We start from the raw sequence: 20,311 nt of genomic DNA on the forward strand, positions 1-20,311 counted from the left end.
GACATTTCCATATTGGAATAATATAATCTGAAATCCTCTGGTCCAGACAGGAAAAGTACCTTGTCATGGTGGCTCCAAAACGTTTATTTAAAGGAGCAGTAGGAGAAAAGCAAACCAGAAACATTTTTTAACCTTTCTGTATATTCAGCCTTTTTTGTGTTTGATTTTTGGTTCTGTCTAAAGAAATACTGCAAATCTAACCAACTATGGGATTGTTATGCACATTTTTAACAGGCTCAGAATAAAGTAAACAAAAGAAATAACAACAGTTTTCTATACCATTGCAATAAACACCATAGTTTCTCCTTACTGTGTATGTGAGGGGAAAAAAATGGCAAAGAAAAATACTTAAAAAATAAAAATAACTTTAAAATATATAAACTATAAAACCTTACCTTGCCAGCCTGGTTTGCACACTGGTTTTACATTAACTCGTACTAAGACATCATCTCTTGCATGTTTTTGCCCACAGTCAAATGCTGTTACCATTATCTCGTACTGATGCTGCTTATCATAGTTCAGCTTCTCAGTGTTTCTGATGTTACCTATAGAATCAATACAAGACAACATTCAGCAATTCTTGGCTAAGCATATACAGATTATAATAGCTGATTAACCATGAATGTTGTGTAATCTGAAAACTCTTTGGAGCACATTCACAGGCAGGACAATTACAAGGAGTGGGTAGTACTTTCTTTCTATCCAGCAGACAAATGAAGAAGTTATTAGGCAAATTATAACATTCTTTACTAATGCTAAGGACTTATATGGGCATATTTGAATTAGAACACATCTGTACAACATTTTCTGAAAACTAGACTATTTAGTAGTTTCATCTTTGCATCTAAAGTATGAGTAGATGCAACCTTATTTTTCACATCTTCCCAGAATACACTGCCTTAATGTGGCAGCTGCATTTGCACTCCTGACCTGCATTGGTGAATGTATTTCCAGCCTAAGTATATTTCCTCCCTAAAGTTGTTACCTTTTAAGTCAGAGATATTTTTAGTCCTTTAACCCCTTTCCCTGGGTTCTAAAAATAAGGTGCAGAATCACTTTCCAAATAATGCTCAGCTGTATTTGATATGACAGCACTGAGCTACCACATGGAAAACAGAACTCAGAAACAACAAATTATCTGCTGAACCTGACATGTGTGAAGGTGGCAAATCACCTGTTTTAGAATAAAAGAAATAACTTTCACAAGGAAATGTCTTTCTCGGAGTATTTCTCCAGGCTTGGAAGATTACTGTGCACCTGTATGTTCATGTAATTAACAAGTTCAGCATTTTAATTATGTTCTTTTCCACTGAAATGTAGTTATTGTTCAAACCAAAATCTGAGACTGTTTAGAGTATGTAGCATGCTTGTGCTAGGCTGCTATACTACCTCTCTGAATGTGCTTACTCTGAACAAATGCTCCACTAAACTGCCTTTAAGTACAGATGTGTAAAATCAGTTGGGCCAAATTTGGAGGGAGAAGCACGCAGATCTTCAAATTTAGTAAAATACCGTGGTCTGATTTCCAACAGATGCTGGTCAAAGTATGTCATGGACACTGCTTTCTTTCTCATCTAAATGAATATGGGCTGGACACTTGGGCAGAGAGGAACCTCATGAGGTTCAACAAGGGCAAGTGCAGTCTCATGCACAGGGGAAGGAATAACCCCAGACACTAGTACAAGTTGGCAGCTGACCTGCTGGAGAGCAGCTCTGTGGAGAGGGACCTGGTGGTCATGGCAGACAGCAAGTTAAACTTGAGCCAGCAGTATGCCCTTATGGCCAAGAAGGCCAATGGATCCTAGCCTGCATCAGGAGGAGTGTGGAGAGCAGGTCGAGAGGTGATCCTCCCCCTTTGCTCAGCACTGTTGACGCCACACCTGGACAGGGAACAGCATGGGAAAAGCCCTATCTTCATTTCTGTATCTCAAATGGAGAAGCAGAAAGTCCTGATGAAGGACAGTATGGAAACAGTACTACAGCTGTATCCTACAGCTTCCGTAATTCTCTTTCACAGGCACCTTGCCAGGCATTCTTACGTCTGCCATGCATCTTCCCAACACAAATCCAACTGCACAAACGGTACCAACTACTTAGTTATTTTTGAGTTAGTAATTAGCAAAACAACAGAAACCTAATCTACCCATTTTACTGTCTTGAGTTGCTTCATTAGTACCTACTTAAGAGGATTTGGTGCAGAACTGGCACTACATACTTAACTATTCACTTAGTATCTGCTCAGTTGTTCTTTCTTTTCTGCATTTTATTTTACATGAATCTTTTATAATTTCCTATTTAGTTCTCCTTGGCATTATTTTAGTCCACAATCCTCAGAGAGAACTCAAGAAACCAAAGCTGGCTAAGCTGACATTAGCAGAATCCTAGAATTTGTTTGGCCCATTAGCTGTCCACTAAGATTTAGAAATCATACAATGTATTTACATTTCATTAAATCTATCTTCCAAAGTTTGTACTTCATTATGGTCTTTTATGATTTGGTCTACAAAAATTCTGACTATTAGGTGTTATTCTGGAAGGTCATTTGGATGTCTTGTATATGCTACTAAATAGTTTATTGATTTCCTAATTATTCAATTTTTCTGTTAACTCTGATACTTTATGCTACTTTATTTTACAATTTAATCAATATGATTAAAAAGTAGACGGACAATGAGTACTATAAATACAGACTAATTAATGTTTTAGAGATGACAGACTGAAAATTCCTATTTTCATCTCATCCACAAATAAAAGGGTAATCAATAAAAAAGGAAATTTTAATGGGGGAAGTAAGTACTTCTCTACACAGTTCACAATTACCCTGTAAATTCAATTTTCTTCAGTCCTTCTAAATCTCTGCCTTTTCCTGGAAATAGCCAGAGATATAACAGATTTAAAAACAAAACAAAATCAGGTAAGCAACAACAGAAATATCAATATTTCCATATGAGGGCGCACACAGCTACACTTCTATTTCTTCATGGTCAGTCTGGGGGATAGTTTGATGCAGACGTTCCTATTTTATGGGTGTCTTTCATCTTATTTCGGAGCAGTTACAAGAACGGGGGAAAGACTTGACTAGTTTACGAATGCAATTCCCTTTTGAATTTCCTGCTTACTCCCTGTAAGTATAGGAATGATAAGACAACCCCCTAACCCATACCAGAGACTAGGACTAGTGCTGGTGCATGAATGGCTTCTTGCTTCAGCCTGCTCACAGGAGCAACAGTTCAACAGCCCCAGATGCCAAGAGCCAGCAAGAACTGTATTGGAGCATTCATCAACTGGAGGATTAGAATGACTTCTCAGAAGCGTGCACTTTTAATAATAGATAGATAATAGAAAGAAACTGGCTTAATAAACAAACAAGAGCCACATGTAAATGCTTAACTATAAATTTTCAGGTTTCTGGTAATACCAGATTTGCAAGGCTCCTGACACAGATCTCAGCATTGGAAAGGTGATCTTGAGAGACTGCCCAGGTCTGCTTTAAAAAAATATCTTTCAAAAGATACATGATTTGACAGAACCTGTACTGACTGGACAGATAATTCAGTAATTCATCTTCATATAGAGCAATCTGAATATGTATTTCTAAATGTTTCCCAGTGATAGACAAGCATTGTAATACCCATTTTAAAGATGAGGAAGCTAAGTCATAAACAGATATTAAACATATTCTCCAAGATCAGAGAGCAGGTCAGAGCCATAAGAGTATTTGTGTATACATCTGAATTCTCTAACCATTTGACCGTGTCCCTTGACAAGACAGAAAATATATAAAAATGTTGTTCTGTTGACATTACAAATAAGTCCAGGAAATTTGGCTTAATTAATCTGTTACTTGAAAAAAAAGCTTAGGCAATATGGATAGGATGATAACAGAACTGATGACAACTGCTAAGACAACTAGACGGAACTGTAAGTAAAAGTCTCTTTAAAGCATATTGTATCTTATACCCTTAGTCCTAGTTCTCTGCATAGCAAAGCACAGACTTGTCCTTTGCTATTGCATGAATGTATTCTACAACCAAGAGTTTATTATCTTGCATGTTATGCGCACCATATACAAAAGGGTCGGTTGTGTGAGTACTGTGCTTTTTTAAAGCAATTTTATTCACATGCAAAGCAGCAAAGTTGCCAAATCTAAATGGGAAACGTTATGTTACCTAGCTTGAAATGCGTAAGCTGCTAAGGTCTACAAAATCTACACTGGAGCTGAATGCTGCTTTCTGTGCCTATTAATTCACACCTTGAACAGTTTGGTGATGTGAAGTAGACTGTGTACTGCTGCGGTCCAAAGGGTTCTCTCTTTCTGCAAATGCTGCCCAATGCACAGTGCAATTTTTCAAGACAACAAAAATGTTCACCGGATTGAACTAGAAACAAGAATTAATTTTTGCCTAAAAAGGGAAAAATGTGCCAAAAGGCAAAAGCTGATGAATAGCATGTTCATCTTTTTCAATGTCTGTGTTAATGATTGTTTTTTTTGGGTTGGCGGTGAAAAAAAAATCCCACCATCTGGAACTGATAATGGCATATTTTCATTACCCCCCACCCCCTACTTCTGGGGCTCTCTGCAATATTTAGATTTGATTTGAAGCATCTGATCAAATACTCATTCTGGGAAATGAAATTCTACATCTATGTTACTGGAAAGTGAGAAAAACAATCAATTCCAAATGACACAATGACATGACTTTCACTAGAAGGAAGACCCTAGATTTATTTTTTTTTCATGATGGTTGAAAAACTATAAACAAAATCCTAATTAGCACAGCATTAACAGCCACAGTCCCAAGCATCTCATACATCTATTTTAATACATCCCATAGGTAACAAAAATGGGAACAATGCCAAAGAAAAAAATCAGAGAAAGTTTGTATCTGCTGGCACAGAGAGATATCTGAGCCGTGATGTGTTGGAACTAGACAACATATTTCTGTCGCAAAATAAAAGTGCAACCATCTATTCTCTGTCTCTAGTCCCAGTGGTCTTAAGCAATTACCATTATCTAAAAAAATTGCAAATTAGACTGCAATTAGTGTTGATTGTGGCAGCAGTGTTCTTTTAGTGAACAAATAGATCAAAAAGTTATTAATTGAATTCAAGACCATAAAACTGCAAGGTTTTACAACCTCATTCCAATTATTCACTTTTATTCACTGCAGGCTTTAAAGTCATCTTTAAGTCAATTTCTCTTTGCCTTTGCTGGAAAGCAGGTCACAAGCACGTAGGGACAAATATGTAACCAAAAACTCCTGACACTTCACATGCTTTTGATCATACCTCCAACTGAAAGGAAGCCATAATCACACATGAGCCACCTGCACTGTGTGATAACAGCTGAAAAGGCATAAACAATTGGAATGTCCGTTCCATATCATACTCATCTCTTTTACTTAACTATGATAAGTCACAACCCTGTTTATGAAACTGCCTGCAATTCCTGTAAGTAACCAGCCCCATAATGCAGAGTACCTTGGACCTTTGGAAAGAGAAGGGTTTCAAACAAACGTGGAGGACTTCCTTTTATGACAACCCAGGAAATCTCACCATTAGCAAAAAAATAAAATAAAATAAAAAATCCACAAATAGGAAAAGTTGCAAGGGAATGGCACACAAAAATCTACTTCCAGATGCCTCACTTCCTGGATAAAATCATTTGTGCTATTGCTCTGACAAAATATTATTGTGCCAGCTGACTTCATTTACTTAAGCAGAGATGTATTCGTTATGATCACACCCCATATATAGTATAAAGAATGCTTGCCTCCCAGTGACAGAATTATAAGAAGCTTTTTTTTTCCCCAATGTCATTTATATTTTATTGATGCTAACAGGTTATTATCTTTTGAAGCTCAACTGTACATCATGCAAGAGCTGTGCAAATAAAGTTGAATCATTTTTGAGTAGGTTGAATCGTTTTTTATAAAAGGCTTTTTATAAAACATCCCAACATGAAAATGACTTCTTAGATAAAATGTAGCTACATGCATGTTTTCAATTTCCAAATTGGACAAAAATCAGATTTAATTTCCAAAAAGTATTCTCCTCCTACATACAACATGGATTAAATGATTCTGTTAGGAAAGATAAATAAGAGAATTGCTGGGTATATACACAGGGTGCTTGTTTGGGGGAAACAAGTTCTGTATGCATAGGAATATACATTTTGAATTTCTGCACAAGTGCACATGTGAATATCATTAACAAAGGACAGTAACATGAACTTTTCCTTTGATACCTTTTTCCTTTGAAAAACAATGTGTGCTGCACATGTAGCACAACTGTCCAAGGTAAATCATGGGTCTCTGCTCCAGGTATAGAGAAAGCAGCACTCATATCTACAAAGTGAAATACCATCTCTTGGATGGGAAACTAGATCTGAGACGATTAAGAGAACAGCCTGAGTGGCAGAGAAAGATATTGTCCAAAACCTTTTTTTTTTTTTTTTTTTTTTTTAATTATCATGATAAATTACTGTGGCACTTTCTAACCACATCATATATAAAAGAAACACAATTTTCCAGTATTACAGTTCCTTCATTCTCAAAGATGAGAACAGGTCTATTTTCTTGAGTTAGAATTCAAAGAGCCAGATTATCAACTGGTATCAAATGCTGATTATACTATTTACAGAAATTACTGTTACCTGTCCCATAACTTACAATTGGATATTTCTCCATACTCACCATTTCTGTCAATGGCAAAAGGAACATCTGTCGTGACAATTTCATAATTGCATATCTGGCTATACTGTGGAGAACAGTCCTCGTCCATAGCTTCTACCTGCAGTATGCTATCATAGATCTTTCCCTCCGTCACAGTGGCCTTATACACACTCTCCTTGAAAGCTGGTGAAAACTCATTGACATCCTTCACCTGGATATGGACCACTGCCCTAGAATAGGTAAATAATCAAAGAGAAAAATCAGATTAGCATGACTTTAAGTAAGAACATATTATTAACACTTTGTTTTCATAACAATTGATAAGACTAACAAGAAATATCTAGAAACCCATGTCAACATTTGCTAAAATGAAATATTCTTGAATTTCTGTTTAATTTACTCAATTTAATGTCTTAACTGGCACTAGATAAAATGTGCTAGAAAGTGGAAAAAGAAGTGGATTACAGTACTATTAAAAATTCATTAAAAATGATCAGTTTGTGAACACTTCATTATTAAATAAGCCTTTCACCTTCTGCTACTTATAATTACCTAATGCCTTAATTAGCTACAATATTTGCAATTTGCCTTCTAAAGGAAAGAGTAGTGACAGTATTCATAACTGAAATGTTTCATGGCTTTTAAAGAGGCAAATTATGCACTATGACCCATGCACTGATGTAGGCCTGAGATTCTCTGGTAAATCCCAAGACCCTCATTTACGTACAAATCTAAGGATTGGATCCTTGCTGTTGGCATCTCTCATTAAGATAATAACCATGCCACATTATCAATATGTGCATTGTGGTAAACTTTTGAGGGTCAAAAATAAGAGATCTTCTGCATTAATGTACAAACTCTAAAGGCTTTCTATTGAATGAGACTAATGCCCGGTTGGATAGGAAGAATAGAAGAGGGACAGAGAAATGAAGGGACATTCTAGATCAATGGCAAAGCCAGGAATAAATACTGGGACTCAAACAGCATAGCTTAACGTGTGGTTTACTATACAAACCAGAGAAAATATAAAAATGGCTGGTCCCAGTGGGACAGATTTCATTCTGGCCACCATTAGACTAAAATATTCCAAGTCTAACACTTTCTAGCTTGTTACTGACATGAGGGAAAAACACAATAACATTTAAAAACATGAAGCAGAAACTGTTTCTGAGACTTGATGTTTATTTGATTTTGCAGACTTCCTTCTAGATGTGTACTCTTTTAAAATACCATAAAAGAGTTTGGAATGCATAATAAAACTGATTAGTTTTTTTAATTGTCATGTATCCTGGATGAACAAAAGGAAGAACTATTACTACTAATCATTTATTTAAGTGGCTCTTAGCAAAATGAACAATCTGTGTAACAGTTATGCATCTATACGTGATTTATTTTAATCTTCAATGACAAATGGCCTAGAGCTTGGTTTCATGAATTGAAAGGGGAAAAGGGTACTGTCTTACTTAAGGTTATGAAACAAATTGGCTCCACAGTAAAAAGTGCCACCTATTAACCTTCAATACCCTCTCTTCCAGGGGATTTGAATTCCTCTGGGACTTGCTGTTCAAAAGCCGAGGTTAGAAACACACTGTGCAAAGGCAACACTGCTGTAGCTAATACACATACTAAACAATGGGCAATTTTCCCTTTTCCTACCATTTGAAATGAGATAAACTGAGAGAAAACCTATTTAAAATTTATAAATATCAATTAAAACCTAGCTTCCATGTCCTGTATGATCTGTTTGGTCAACGTATTTAATGTGAAAGCAAGAATGGAAAAATATACAAAAACTCCACTTGAACAGTGATCCTATTAAAAAGTTCAGCTGGAGCCAATGCAGAATGGGTCAAACTGCAAGAGGCAAAAAAGAAAAATATTTTCTAAAAGGAAATAGGAAAAAATAAGTGTATTAACTATTGCAATGATGAATTATTTTGGTTTGCTTTCTTTCTACCTGACTACAATACAAATTGAAAGGGCCCTTTAATCTGATCTGTACTGCAGAGCGAACGCATAACAAACAAACAAAAAACAAGTCATTTTCACCCACTTGTGAGATTTCTTCCAGTTTGTTCCACTTGGTCCTGATCCACAGTCATAGGCCTGTATGATGAATGTATATTCCTTCTGCAGTTCACAGTCAATAGGACTTTTTGCTCGAAGACGACCTTCTCCAGATGTCTTGTTTAGCACAACAGCCTCAAAGGGCATTTCTTGTCCATGGATTTTAAAAGCACAGATCTCACCTGTGAGAAATAAGATAAATAAGATAACAGATATATTAAAGTATTGTAATATACGTATAAAAATAATATAAAACAATCACAACAATGATAATCTTATGCATTAGAGTGACAGTGGAGATATTAGTATTCGTTTGTATTTCATGCACTGATGGGGTAGTATAGACTCAGGTATCAGTTTATAATGTATCTAAAAGGGATGGTGGCCACATACTTGTGGACTGTTACGTGATGAGTGCAGCTCTGGTCATGTCCTTTCCTCTTCTCCTGTCATTACAAAATCGTTTCTTAAAGCCCTACAGACCATTCCCTAGATATAGCACAAAGCTAAATCTTTAGCTATGTTAAGAAGACTGTATTTACTTTTAAAAAAAAAAAAATAGCAGAAAGAAAAATAGAGAGTATTTTAGAGGTGGTATTTTCTAACTGCTGTCACTCCTTCCTTGAGACACTTGAACTGGCAGGTGGTAGCAGATGTTCAGATTCTTGCAGTTTAGCTCCCAACAGTGAAAAAATTAATGATGCAGAACACAGGCACGTTCAAAATACATCTTGCTTTATTTACACACATATATCATCTTTGAAACAGAAGTAGTAAAAAGAACACAGAAAAGTGTCCCTTTTGGACACTGCAGTCACCCACCCACATTCACATACCCATACATGAATGCCTTTTTGTCAGCAACTCACTCTGCCTCCAAACTGCCTCCTAACATAATAGATCCATAGCTTCTCTCAGAGGAATACTATGTAACAGAACAGATGATATAGCAAGGACTAAAAAATTGATCTGGACACAAAAGACAACATTAAAAAATGATAAAATATCTCAAAGGAAAAAAAATATACAACAATTTCTGGTGATGCTTTCATTTTTTCACCCTTCATACTGATGGCAAGGGTATACATGCTGTATTCATTTTTAGCCACTCAAAATCCAACTTTAAAAATGAAGCATTTCTACAAAGACCAATGTGGCTAAAATATTTTTATGACACATTAAACACATGCTTTTTTATGAGCAAGTCAGTCTCGGGACATGCATTACAGATTCAAAGCTGTCTCCCACTCATGTAATTCTTTTCCATTTATTTCCAATTTACAGTTGCAGCCTTTTGGAAATCTCATTGCCAATCATATCTGAGTCAACTGCCAAATTCTGAATAAACCCTGAGTCTGTGCCCTCTAATGCAAGCCTAACTCCTTTCTCTCTTTTTGTATTAGAGCATTTTTTTTTGGTTTTGGAGAAGAGGCTGTCCAGTTACGTTATAAAATTGCTGGAGTTCATAATTCCCATTACACCTGAGAAAGAAAAAAATGGGACAGACATGTGTGAGCTTGTGTTTTTTGGGGCACAGAGGTTGGGGGTGGGAATTAGGCATATCTGAAGTATGAATACAGGCCTTAAGTATATTCCCTCAATACTACCGCACAGGTTTCCCTTGATTATGATGGGAGCTGAAGCTGTGCTCAGCTCTATACACTGACATTTAGGCAAATGAATCCCCCACTTAATACTTGTAATCAATCCTTTGACTGTCTTTACAGGATCAGCACGCAGTTGTTTTACTAATTACGAGGCATTGGGAAAACACATCAAATATTTACTTGAACATTTGCTTGCTCCAGCCCCTCACTCAAATGGCACGAAAGGGCTGTGCGGTACGTCAAGGTAGATGAAGGATGTGCTCTGTTCCAAGCTCTTTTTAGCTCATCCTCAATGAGCCCAAATATTTGAGCTATAGAGAAAAGAATGAATTTTATCCTGAGAATCAGACTCTGAAAAAGACTGAGTTTGCATCTCCATAAAAGGAAGCTTCATGATAGTTATGAACTGTTTCATAGGAAACAAAGCACTAAGAGAAGGCTGAAGTGGAGCAGTTTGTATAGTTTTTATCATGGGCACTGGTCACATTGTCACACATCTCTAAAAAAAAAATAAAAAAAACTAATTTCCATGCAACTTCAAACTGTAACATTCATCTAAAATGATACTGTAAGATTTCAGTTTTATTTTAATACAAAAATAACAGTGTATGTGAAGTTTAACAGAAAAATTTTATTTGTTCTGTTCTGTAATAGCAGCTTTTATAATTTCTTAATAACAGTTTTCCACAGACGCACAATCCATCAACAGAAGTCCTCACTTCAGTGTTTTGTGTTTATTATTTTATTGATCCACTGCTTGATTGTAAACAATACAGCATTTGCAGACATCCAAGCCTACTGTTCTTAAACCAGAAATAGCTCCAGGCAGACCAAAAACAAATAATAATAATAATAAAAAAGTGATCTCACCCTTAGTCTAAATGTTTATCATTTTTTTCCTTTCCAAGCATAGAGGGCTGATACAAAGCAATCGGAGGACCAGGACCCTAATTAGCTCTCAGCAAATATTTTGGAAGTCTCTGTATTCCATTCCTATGCTAGATACTCCAACTTTATATATAACTCTAATTTTGTCTTTTATGCTCACATTTGCCAAAGACAAAATAATGACAGCTGCATGGATACACAGAAATATTTGTAAGCACACTACGAAAAAAAAATCTTATACTTGAAGATTTTGGTTACAGCAACCTACTGATGTGAAAATAATAGCACATGATTTTAAAAGTGAGGTAAGAATTTTCAGAACAAGGGTTCTACTACCATTTCTAAATAAATGAGTTAATGTTGGTGAAGACTGAAAATGTATAGTAATAGCAATGATTCTAAAAAGGTGGGCTAATGAAATGACTATTGAAAATGGAAACGACAGAATTGTATCAGCTGTAACAAAGAAAATGAATGAAGTCTATCTTTACCCTATGAGACTAATGCACACAGATATATGGAACCACTGCTAGGCATTATAAATATTCTCTTTAAAATAAAACAAATACTATTTTTTATTATAAAATGGAGCCACAGGGTTTTATTTTTAAATCCAGCTGAGCTAACCTCATTCCTACCTTGATGCCTGTAAGAAATGTACCAAGCTTGTGTTATTTACTGGGTTCTTAGATACCTACTGTTAAGTATCTCGTTCAAGGATAAGGACACATGATCTGTCTTATTCAAGCTCATTATTTAAGCTGCCTTCCCCACCTGCCTTCTTTGTTGTGAATTAGAGTGCACATAGAGAAAGTATCTTCCTCACAATAGACAATGCAGGAAAAATATTAATATTAATTTCATTTGAATAGGTTTGGGAATAGGTGCATATTGGATTTGTTGATCCAAGCAGTGGTGGCAGTGAGTTGATAAATAGGTATAAGTTGATGATACCACATTCATGAAATCCTATAGCAGTTGACTCCAGGGTAAAGGGAAAGTATTTCTTCTCCCAGTGCCAAGAGTTACGTCCTGAGCGTTTTCTGTTAGTTTCCTATAAAATCTCCTGGTTGCAGGGTTTAACTTTACTAGGAGTTGCTTTATTTCAATGAACATTTTAATTTAATTCTGGACATAGTATTTTTCTCTTCATATCATTTGGACTATTAATAGCCAATCACTATAAATTTTGAAGCCTATATGATTTTGAGAGCTCTGCTAGAGATTCATAGGTTATTACCAAAGAAATATTAATCATATAATCATTTCTTCTGTAACAATTATACTAGGCTGAAAAAGCTATTGGCAGTTTATCATTACTGAAATATAACCAACAAATTCTTGCAGCATTTAGAAATTCTTAATGATAATGTTTCCTATTCAGCAACATTCACGTAACAGATTTAATAATTATAAGCCTTAATCAAAAAATTGTATTATGAATTACTGCCTTTTATATGAAAAACAAGACTCCTTATGCTTTCAAATAAAAAAAAAGAAAAAAGGAAAGATGTTACTCCTTTAACAACTACACAAAATTATTGATTTGAGCTCAATTTCAGAAGTTAGGAAAAAAATTGCAAATTACTTTGCCTTTCACAGCATTCTTTGCTTTTTCTTCAACTTTCATTACACCAAGAATGCAAAAGACTTGCCATCAAAAGCTGGGATCCCTGATATTTGATCATTTTGACCATTAATCTTTAAAAAGCAACAGTTGTATGTGAATCGTAATTACAAAATGTTTATGTTTCATTAACTCCAACCAGAGTTCTTTGCATGTTCTACCCTCTCTAGTGGCCTTTTGATTGCTTATGGAGTAGACTGTACATAACTGTGTTCAGGGTATGTCTGTATGTGAGTGTACACACGCATATTTGTTCCCCCCATTAACTTCCAAACCATTTGCTAATTTCAACTAAATTTTAAAAAGATGAGTTTCCCACAAGATAAGTTTCCCATAACCACTATAAAATTATGCAGCTGCACAATACAGAGATAATACAGAAGTAGTGTAAGGGTGACAAAGAGGTCACATCTCAGTAGACAGCAAACAGCCCACAGCAAGACCTTATAAAAGGCCAACAACAACAAAAAAGCTTCAGTTCTATTTTGTACCTTTTTGATAGCAATAAATCAAAAATGAGGCACAAAGCTGAAGGAAACCAGGCTCCATTAGTTCACTGCTGACAAAATGACTCATTAATATTCATATCCTGTTCTGATGTTATTACTCTCTAGACTTTTATTATATTTCTACGTGTAATTTCATCAGATGCACAAATCAGTATAGCTGATCATTTATTTAGAATTAGGGATGTGGTTTTATAGATCTTAAATTAAGCATGGTCTCCCTGAAAAATCCCAAAGTGCCTAAGACTCAAACCCATATATCACACACAAATCCTCTCGCAATTTAGAAGAGGCGAATACTGTTAGAAGACACGTACCTCGAGTTTCAAAGACCAGAGACAGGAATAGGCAGTTGGTACCCATGACCAAAACATCACTGCAAGCTCTGAAGACTTGCGTACAAACAACGGTAACTGCCTTTTCCACACGTGTGACCTTCAAGAATTTTATTTAGCTACATGGCACCAACATATTGTAATAGAGGTATTTGAAAACCACCAGTAATATATCCTTTTCGTGTACAACTAAGCCCCCAAAAATTTTATAACGTGTATAAATTTGCTTATGGATATGAGTCTTCTCTTGCTATAACTAAAGATTTAAAATGACTTCATTGGACAATCATCAACAGCATGAAGTTCAACAAAGGGAAATGCCTGGTTCTGCAAGTGGGACGGAGTAATGGCAGACACAGATACAGAGTGGGAGATGTGCAGCTAGCGGACAGCAGCTCTGCAGAAAGGGATTTGGAGGTGCTGCTTACCGTAGGCATAACATGAGCCAGCAGCGTGCCCTGATAGCCAATATGCCAGAGTGCTTTTTGGTGGGTACTAAACACAGCACAGCTGGCTGGGCAGCAGAGGTGATTTTCCTGCTATATTTAGGGTCAGTGAGGCCTCACCATGAACCTCATGGGCAGTTCTGGGCTCCACGACATCAAAAGGATGTCAAGGCTCTCGAGAGCATCCAGAGGAGGGCAGCAGAGCTGGCAGGAGGGCAGGAGGACATGTCCTGTGAGGAGAGGCTGAGGCCCCCAGGCTCCTGGCTGTAGGTGAGGAGGCCGAGGGGCGGCCTCGCTGCTCCCTCAGCTCCCTGAGGAGGGGAGGCAGAGGCAGGCCCAGAGGATGGCCCAGAACTGCCCCGGGGAGGCTGGGCTGGACCCTGGGGGAAATCCCTTGAGCAGACACCGGGACAGGACAGGCTTCCCAGAGAGGTGCTTGGTGCCCCGGGCCTGTCGGTGTTGGAGAGGCACTGGGACGGTGCCACGCTGACAGGCGTCAGCTTCTGGGGAGCCCTGCGGTGGTCAGGCAGGTGGCTGGAGGGCCCCTTCCAACCAAACTGTTCTGTTCTATGGTATTTTAACTTTTCTCAATAAAATCAAAGTACTATTAATCTGAATCAAATTTGAATTTTTAACCTTTTACATGTGCTCTCTCCACGTAGAAATGCACATCTAATGTTCTTTGAGCACTGAGCATCACAGATCTGTGTCGCCAGTTGGAAGGAGATCTGCAAATAAGCGATGCACTTGGGACCACTTTTCAATTCAATGTCTGTTTTCTCAGAAATGCAACATGGATACAGTAGATGCAGTTGATGTTTTGTTGTTGTTGTGTTGTTTTGTTTTTCCAAAGTTTGGTTAGGGGTTGCTGTTTCCTTTTTGTTGTTGTTTTTGTTTTTAACCCAGCCTCCCAGGATAACAACGATATACAAGTTTCTCTGCTGGAATCCTGCGAATACCTCCTGCAGTGCACAGCTGCTGACCTTCTGAGTGTCTCAGTGCCACTGGCAGGGTTTACTGCTTTGACAAGTTTTTCTATGATAAGCTGTAGCTACTGTTTAAATAATTATGGAACACAAAAGGTTGGATTCTGAGGGAAGAATGGGGAAATAGTGCAAAATAATAGAGATGTAAAGTATCTTTAAGAATAGAAAAATTCATTATTAAGGCAGTAACTACTGTAAAATGCTTTTCCAGCTCACTGAAGTCAATCCTATTAAATGAATACTGAAATACTAAAATCCAAGAAGCTATACTGAAATCATAAGCAGAAGGAGATGATGATATCCTAATAAAATACAAAAAATATTACTTCTTCCTATCTAGTTTTACAGGCAGCAAGCTCCACAAGGCAAGAACATAAATCCACTGCTACTCTTCCTATTCTATTCCTATGGATTTCAGATTGGAAAATGGAGGAAACTGCACTTGTACTTCAGGTGATTCATCGTTGCCATAAGCCCACTCCTAACGAACCAGTCTCATTTTGCTGATGCACGGACCAATCCCTCAAGATAAAAAGACAGTTCTGCAGGTAGCATATAATCACAGCCATATCTGAGTTTCTTTCTGCCTCCATGATAATCTTCCCTGAGAACTCGCTCGAGCCAGGAAGGCACTCAGCAACAAAGCACCTGGAAAACCTACTATACAAGTGTGTTCAAAGACGCTCGTTTAAAAAGTGTAATTTTTATGGACCTGCTCTGATTATATCAAGACAACCAACCATAACGCTCTGCAGGAAATCAGACCACCATTGCATAGAGGCACAACATGTCAAGTTGTACACTCAAATCTGCACAAGAGATCCTTGATCTCCAGCTTAAGTGATGGAGAATTGATAAATGCCTATGTGAAGCCTGCAATAAACAGGCAGCTGGGTCAGAAAACATAACAAAGAGATAAAGGTTCGTACAAATAAAGATGTGCTTAATTAACTTATGATTATACAGTTCTCCAACATCTTCTACTCCAAAGCATAGAAGCATAACACATTGTTATTCATTCCTGCCACCATTCAACACATATAAAATTAGCATTCTATTACAAGCAACATCAAATATTTCTTTTCTTTTTGAAATCTGCTTGAACAGTGGAAGAAAGCAATACCAAAGCAATGCCAAAAAGTGTACTACTGCTGGCAATATATGGAGTTCCATTCCCACCTGTAAATGAAAAGCTTTTTGTTAAGCAGATGTTTTATGCTTGCAAGTATCCCGTGGATTCAGCAGTGCATTCAAGTATCACACAGACATTCAACACACAAACAGCTGTCCAGTTTAGTTAGAATGCTGTAAGGCAGAGCATGGTCTCTTTAACAGTTACACAATCATTACTGAAAAATATTTGCCTTTCCACCTTTTAAAATACCACATTAAAATGTATTATATGAAAAATAATCCTGCAACCATACAGTTAAACCTGTACAAAGCACATTAAATAAAAGGAACTCTATCATACAGGAGTGAATGGAAGTGTAATTCTCAGTTCCCAATTGGGTCATTTTCTGAACTATTTTTTCATGTGTGTCAATGACAATCATATATACGTGTGCTGGTCATTTTCGTCTTCACACAAGCTACCTGAATTATTTGATTTGTGTTCACTTTCAGCTGCAGTGTTTGCAACTGTGATTGCAGATTTCCTGTTTCCATACCAGAAGTCTGCCACAGTGGAAACATCACTTTGCTTCAGACTGTCATCTTTCAGTAAGCACAGAAGCCCCAATGCTACCTCTGCCCTAATTCCACATCTGTGTCTGAAAGATGGATCACGAAACTATTTCACCTCTAGATTACTGAGGTCTACATTGAGAAAAACAGGAGACAACTGGCACAGTGAGGCACTGACCCGTTTCACTGTATGCATCCTTTGAAAAGGATGGACCTATTTTTATAACAGAGATGTAGAAGACTTCACACATGAGATTAAAAAGGTTATTACAATACTAGCAAAGTAGCAAATGATGTACATGTATAATGCAACTAGAATTTAAAATTAAATAAAGACCTAGAATTAGCAATGTTGGCTATTAAATTTGTACTGCTTACAGAATTCCTACAGCATGATAGGAAAACACAACAAAAATATTTCCTCAGCAGGATATATGCACCAACATGACCTGCTAGCTTCAGCTCCCTTGTGAGATATACAGAGACAAATACGAAAACTAACAGCAACATGTTACACTTGGATTAGAAAATCAGCTGTTTAGTCTATTGAGGACTCAGTGGACTGATAGAAAAGCTTATTTTTTAATTAAAGCATTTTCCCTGGGGCCCTATATCAAGGCAGACAATTTCTGAGATAAAGAAGCTTGGGAAATGTTGTATCAATTAAAATTATTATTACATATAATTTAAAATGTATTATTTGGGGGTACAGTTGGCTAATTCAAAGCACATAGTGGGTGATCAGTTCATTTTTCTGCTTATTTGTACTCAGAGACATCACTCAGCTTTAATCTGAGATTTTGTACCAGGAGCATTGAACAGACTGGGACATAACATAAGCAGTGGACTCAACCATGCCAGTCAGTGGAGAGGCAGGTATGAGGAGCCAGGGCACTCCTGCAAAAAATTCAACACCATAATTCCAAATATGCAGACAAAAACAGTAATGACTATCACTAGATTTCTTGCACTCAAAGTATACATGACCTTGTAAACACCTCATTATCTGGGAACAAAATAGGAGTCATTTCTTCACCCTCTGCCTCAAATCAGTGTCCAAATAAGCTGTTCACAGCGAACTGAAGCTCCCATGCACACACTCAGGAATGACTGAAAACGGATTGAATTCAACTGAAGGATCCTAATGGAACAATTCATGCTGCAGATACACATCAGTTTCATCTCTACATCAAAACATTCTTTGATTTATTATTGGTTTCTTCAAATCACTTACAATCTTTGTTTCTTTGGCATAATTTGCATCTCTAAGAGTTAAGACTTTTCTGGAAGTTTTGAGAAGTACGAATTCAAGTATAGAAGTAACTTTGCAGAGACAACTCTTTAAATATTTTACAATGGGAAGCCCCAATGTTTCTGTACCTGTTTTTTGATACAAGGTAGAATACATTTTGTGGCACTAGAAATTAACACAGTTCTCACAGTTACAGGTGATTTTTTGAAAAATCTTTAACATAAAAAAAAAAAAAAAAGAAAAGTCTTGCTGAGAGAATAGATCATCTTTCTACTAAATCTGTATTCCATCCCCAGTTTCATTTTGGAAAGTAAAGACCAAAGCTTATTTTTTATGCTTTAGGATCTACGACTGAACTTTCATTGCAATTTAATGTTTAATTTCAAATTAATGGAATGAAGGATGCAACTATTAAAACCCAACATGTGCAATATAAAGCAATAAAGATGTAATGCCATGAACATTGCACAAGAATATATCATTTCAGCAATTTAAATAGTTAGATAGTCTCTATCTAACTGCTGCTCAATAAGTAAAGAAACAAATTGTATTTGCAGTTTCTGAAGTAAATTATAATTTAAATTTGAGTACTTCTGACAGGAAATTCAAACAAAATATTTTATCAAGATGTGAAGTTGATTCAAAGCCATTTTTATGGTTCAGATGACACTAGTGGTATTTGCACTTAAACCACCACAATTGGACAAACAGAATCTGCATGGCTGATGCAGTACTACATTGTGAAAGCTTAGCCAACTGCTTGCTCTAGCCCTGGGTAGCATATGCTGTGTTGACACAGCTTTTGGAATAGCATTTAGAGACTTGGATTTTGGGGTGACAGAAGGTTTTCTGGAAGGAGGGGGTTGACTAACTGTTTGTCAGGCATCTGCTGAAAGCAGCTGCTCTGTTACCTCTGTTATTTACCAAACAGCTGCAGAGGAAGTTGCACACCAAAGCTTTCTGGAGTAGAGTACCGTTTCTATGTGCTGCTGAAGAGGGCTCCCTGAGGAGGACAAGAGCAGCTGTACTTGTATTTCATCAGCTGAAGGCAAGCCAATGCTCCCTAGGCCACCTCAGTCCTTTGTCCTTAAGGATCAGCAAGCATCACTGTGTTTTCAGCTTCTCAGAGTTCAAAAAAAGGGACAGCCATCACAATCGGCTTTTAAGTAAGATGAAGCTGGAGAGAAGATTTTTCCTTGTCTTTCTGTGTGGGAAAACACAGACTACAGGGCAATGGCTTATGAGATTACTTAGTATATTTAATGTTCATGAACAGATACTTCTGAATCAAGGTAAAAGAAACATTAAGAAACTGAAGAGATCAGACAGCTAAATGAGGACCTCAATATTGTATACTAAGTATTACTCTTCCCTGCCCTGCCACCCCACAAAAACAGTATACAAGATCAGGAAGTATCACTCAGCAATAACTATACCTATTAAAATCATGTTTTAAATAAAGCTATATATCTTGAATTACACAGGCTACAGTCTTAGTTATAGTATATTGCATAAAGTGCCCTGTACAATAACTTGAAATACTCTTCAAATACCGTTTTTTATGGAAATTTTGAATTTAGTTAAATGTTAGATTAAGTGAACCCTCCCTCATATGTATACCCAGTAATTCTCTAACATGTAACTAGTCTGATCTGACAGTTGGGTTCTTTTTCTGAGCCACGAAAATACCTCTGTATTTGAAATTTCTGATGTCACTTAAAAACTGGTATTTTCACTTTAGGAATATGTGCAAAGTTGTCTTCTAGAAAGGATTAATGATGGCAGTGGTATCTGTACTTGACTGTTTTGTTTACTCAAAAGTCCTATCTGCTTGCTCTCCCAACACAAATAGATGTTTACAGTTCCTTCTCCTATCAACCCCACAGCACATAACCAAAATTGAGTGAACTGGATCATAGTCCTTGCACATAATTAACTGACTCGCTTACCAGAAGCCTGATTTTCTGGATACACTGAGTAAATGCTGATACTCCGGACTTCATGGGAACTGCAGCTGGCTGCAGAGCCTAAAGACCAAACCATTTGTCATAGCTGTACTTGTGCAAAATAATATGACTGCCCTTAAAAGTATAAGGGCACGGTCTGAAAGCAGTGGGATCAAACAATTGTCAGCAAGAGCCTTAGGAACATTTACTCCCAGTAAATCTAGGAACGCAAGTGTTATAAAGCATTTTGCCTCTGTAACACTGGGCTGAGTTAATAGATATAAAAGAATA

The 20,311-nt window shown here is 36.9% G+C and overlaps 1 protein-coding gene across 1 annotated transcript in view; it reads right to left on the bottom strand.

Moving 5' to 3' along the window:
• CLSTN2 (calsyntenin 2) overlaps positions 1–20,311 on the bottom strand; it is a 276,895-nt gene that overhangs the window by 71,120 nt on the left and 185,464 nt on the right. The window contains exons 4-6 of the mRNA XM_032193232.1: positions 8,728–8,923; positions 6,696–6,904; positions 396–545 (exon numbers count right to left, since the gene is read on the bottom strand). Of these exons, the coding sequence (XP_032049123.1) occupies positions 396–545; positions 6,696–6,904; positions 8,728–8,923 (555 nt within the window). The remainder of the gene's footprint in view (positions 1–395; positions 546–6,695; positions 6,905–8,727; positions 8,924–20,311) is intronic.

The sequence above is a fragment of the Aythya fuligula genome, chromosome 9, assembly GCF_009819795.1.
Source record: "Aythya fuligula isolate bAytFul2 chromosome 9, bAytFul2.pri, whole genome shotgun sequence".
Lineage (NCBI taxonomy): Eukaryota > Metazoa > Chordata > Aves > Anseriformes > Anatidae > Aythya > Aythya fuligula.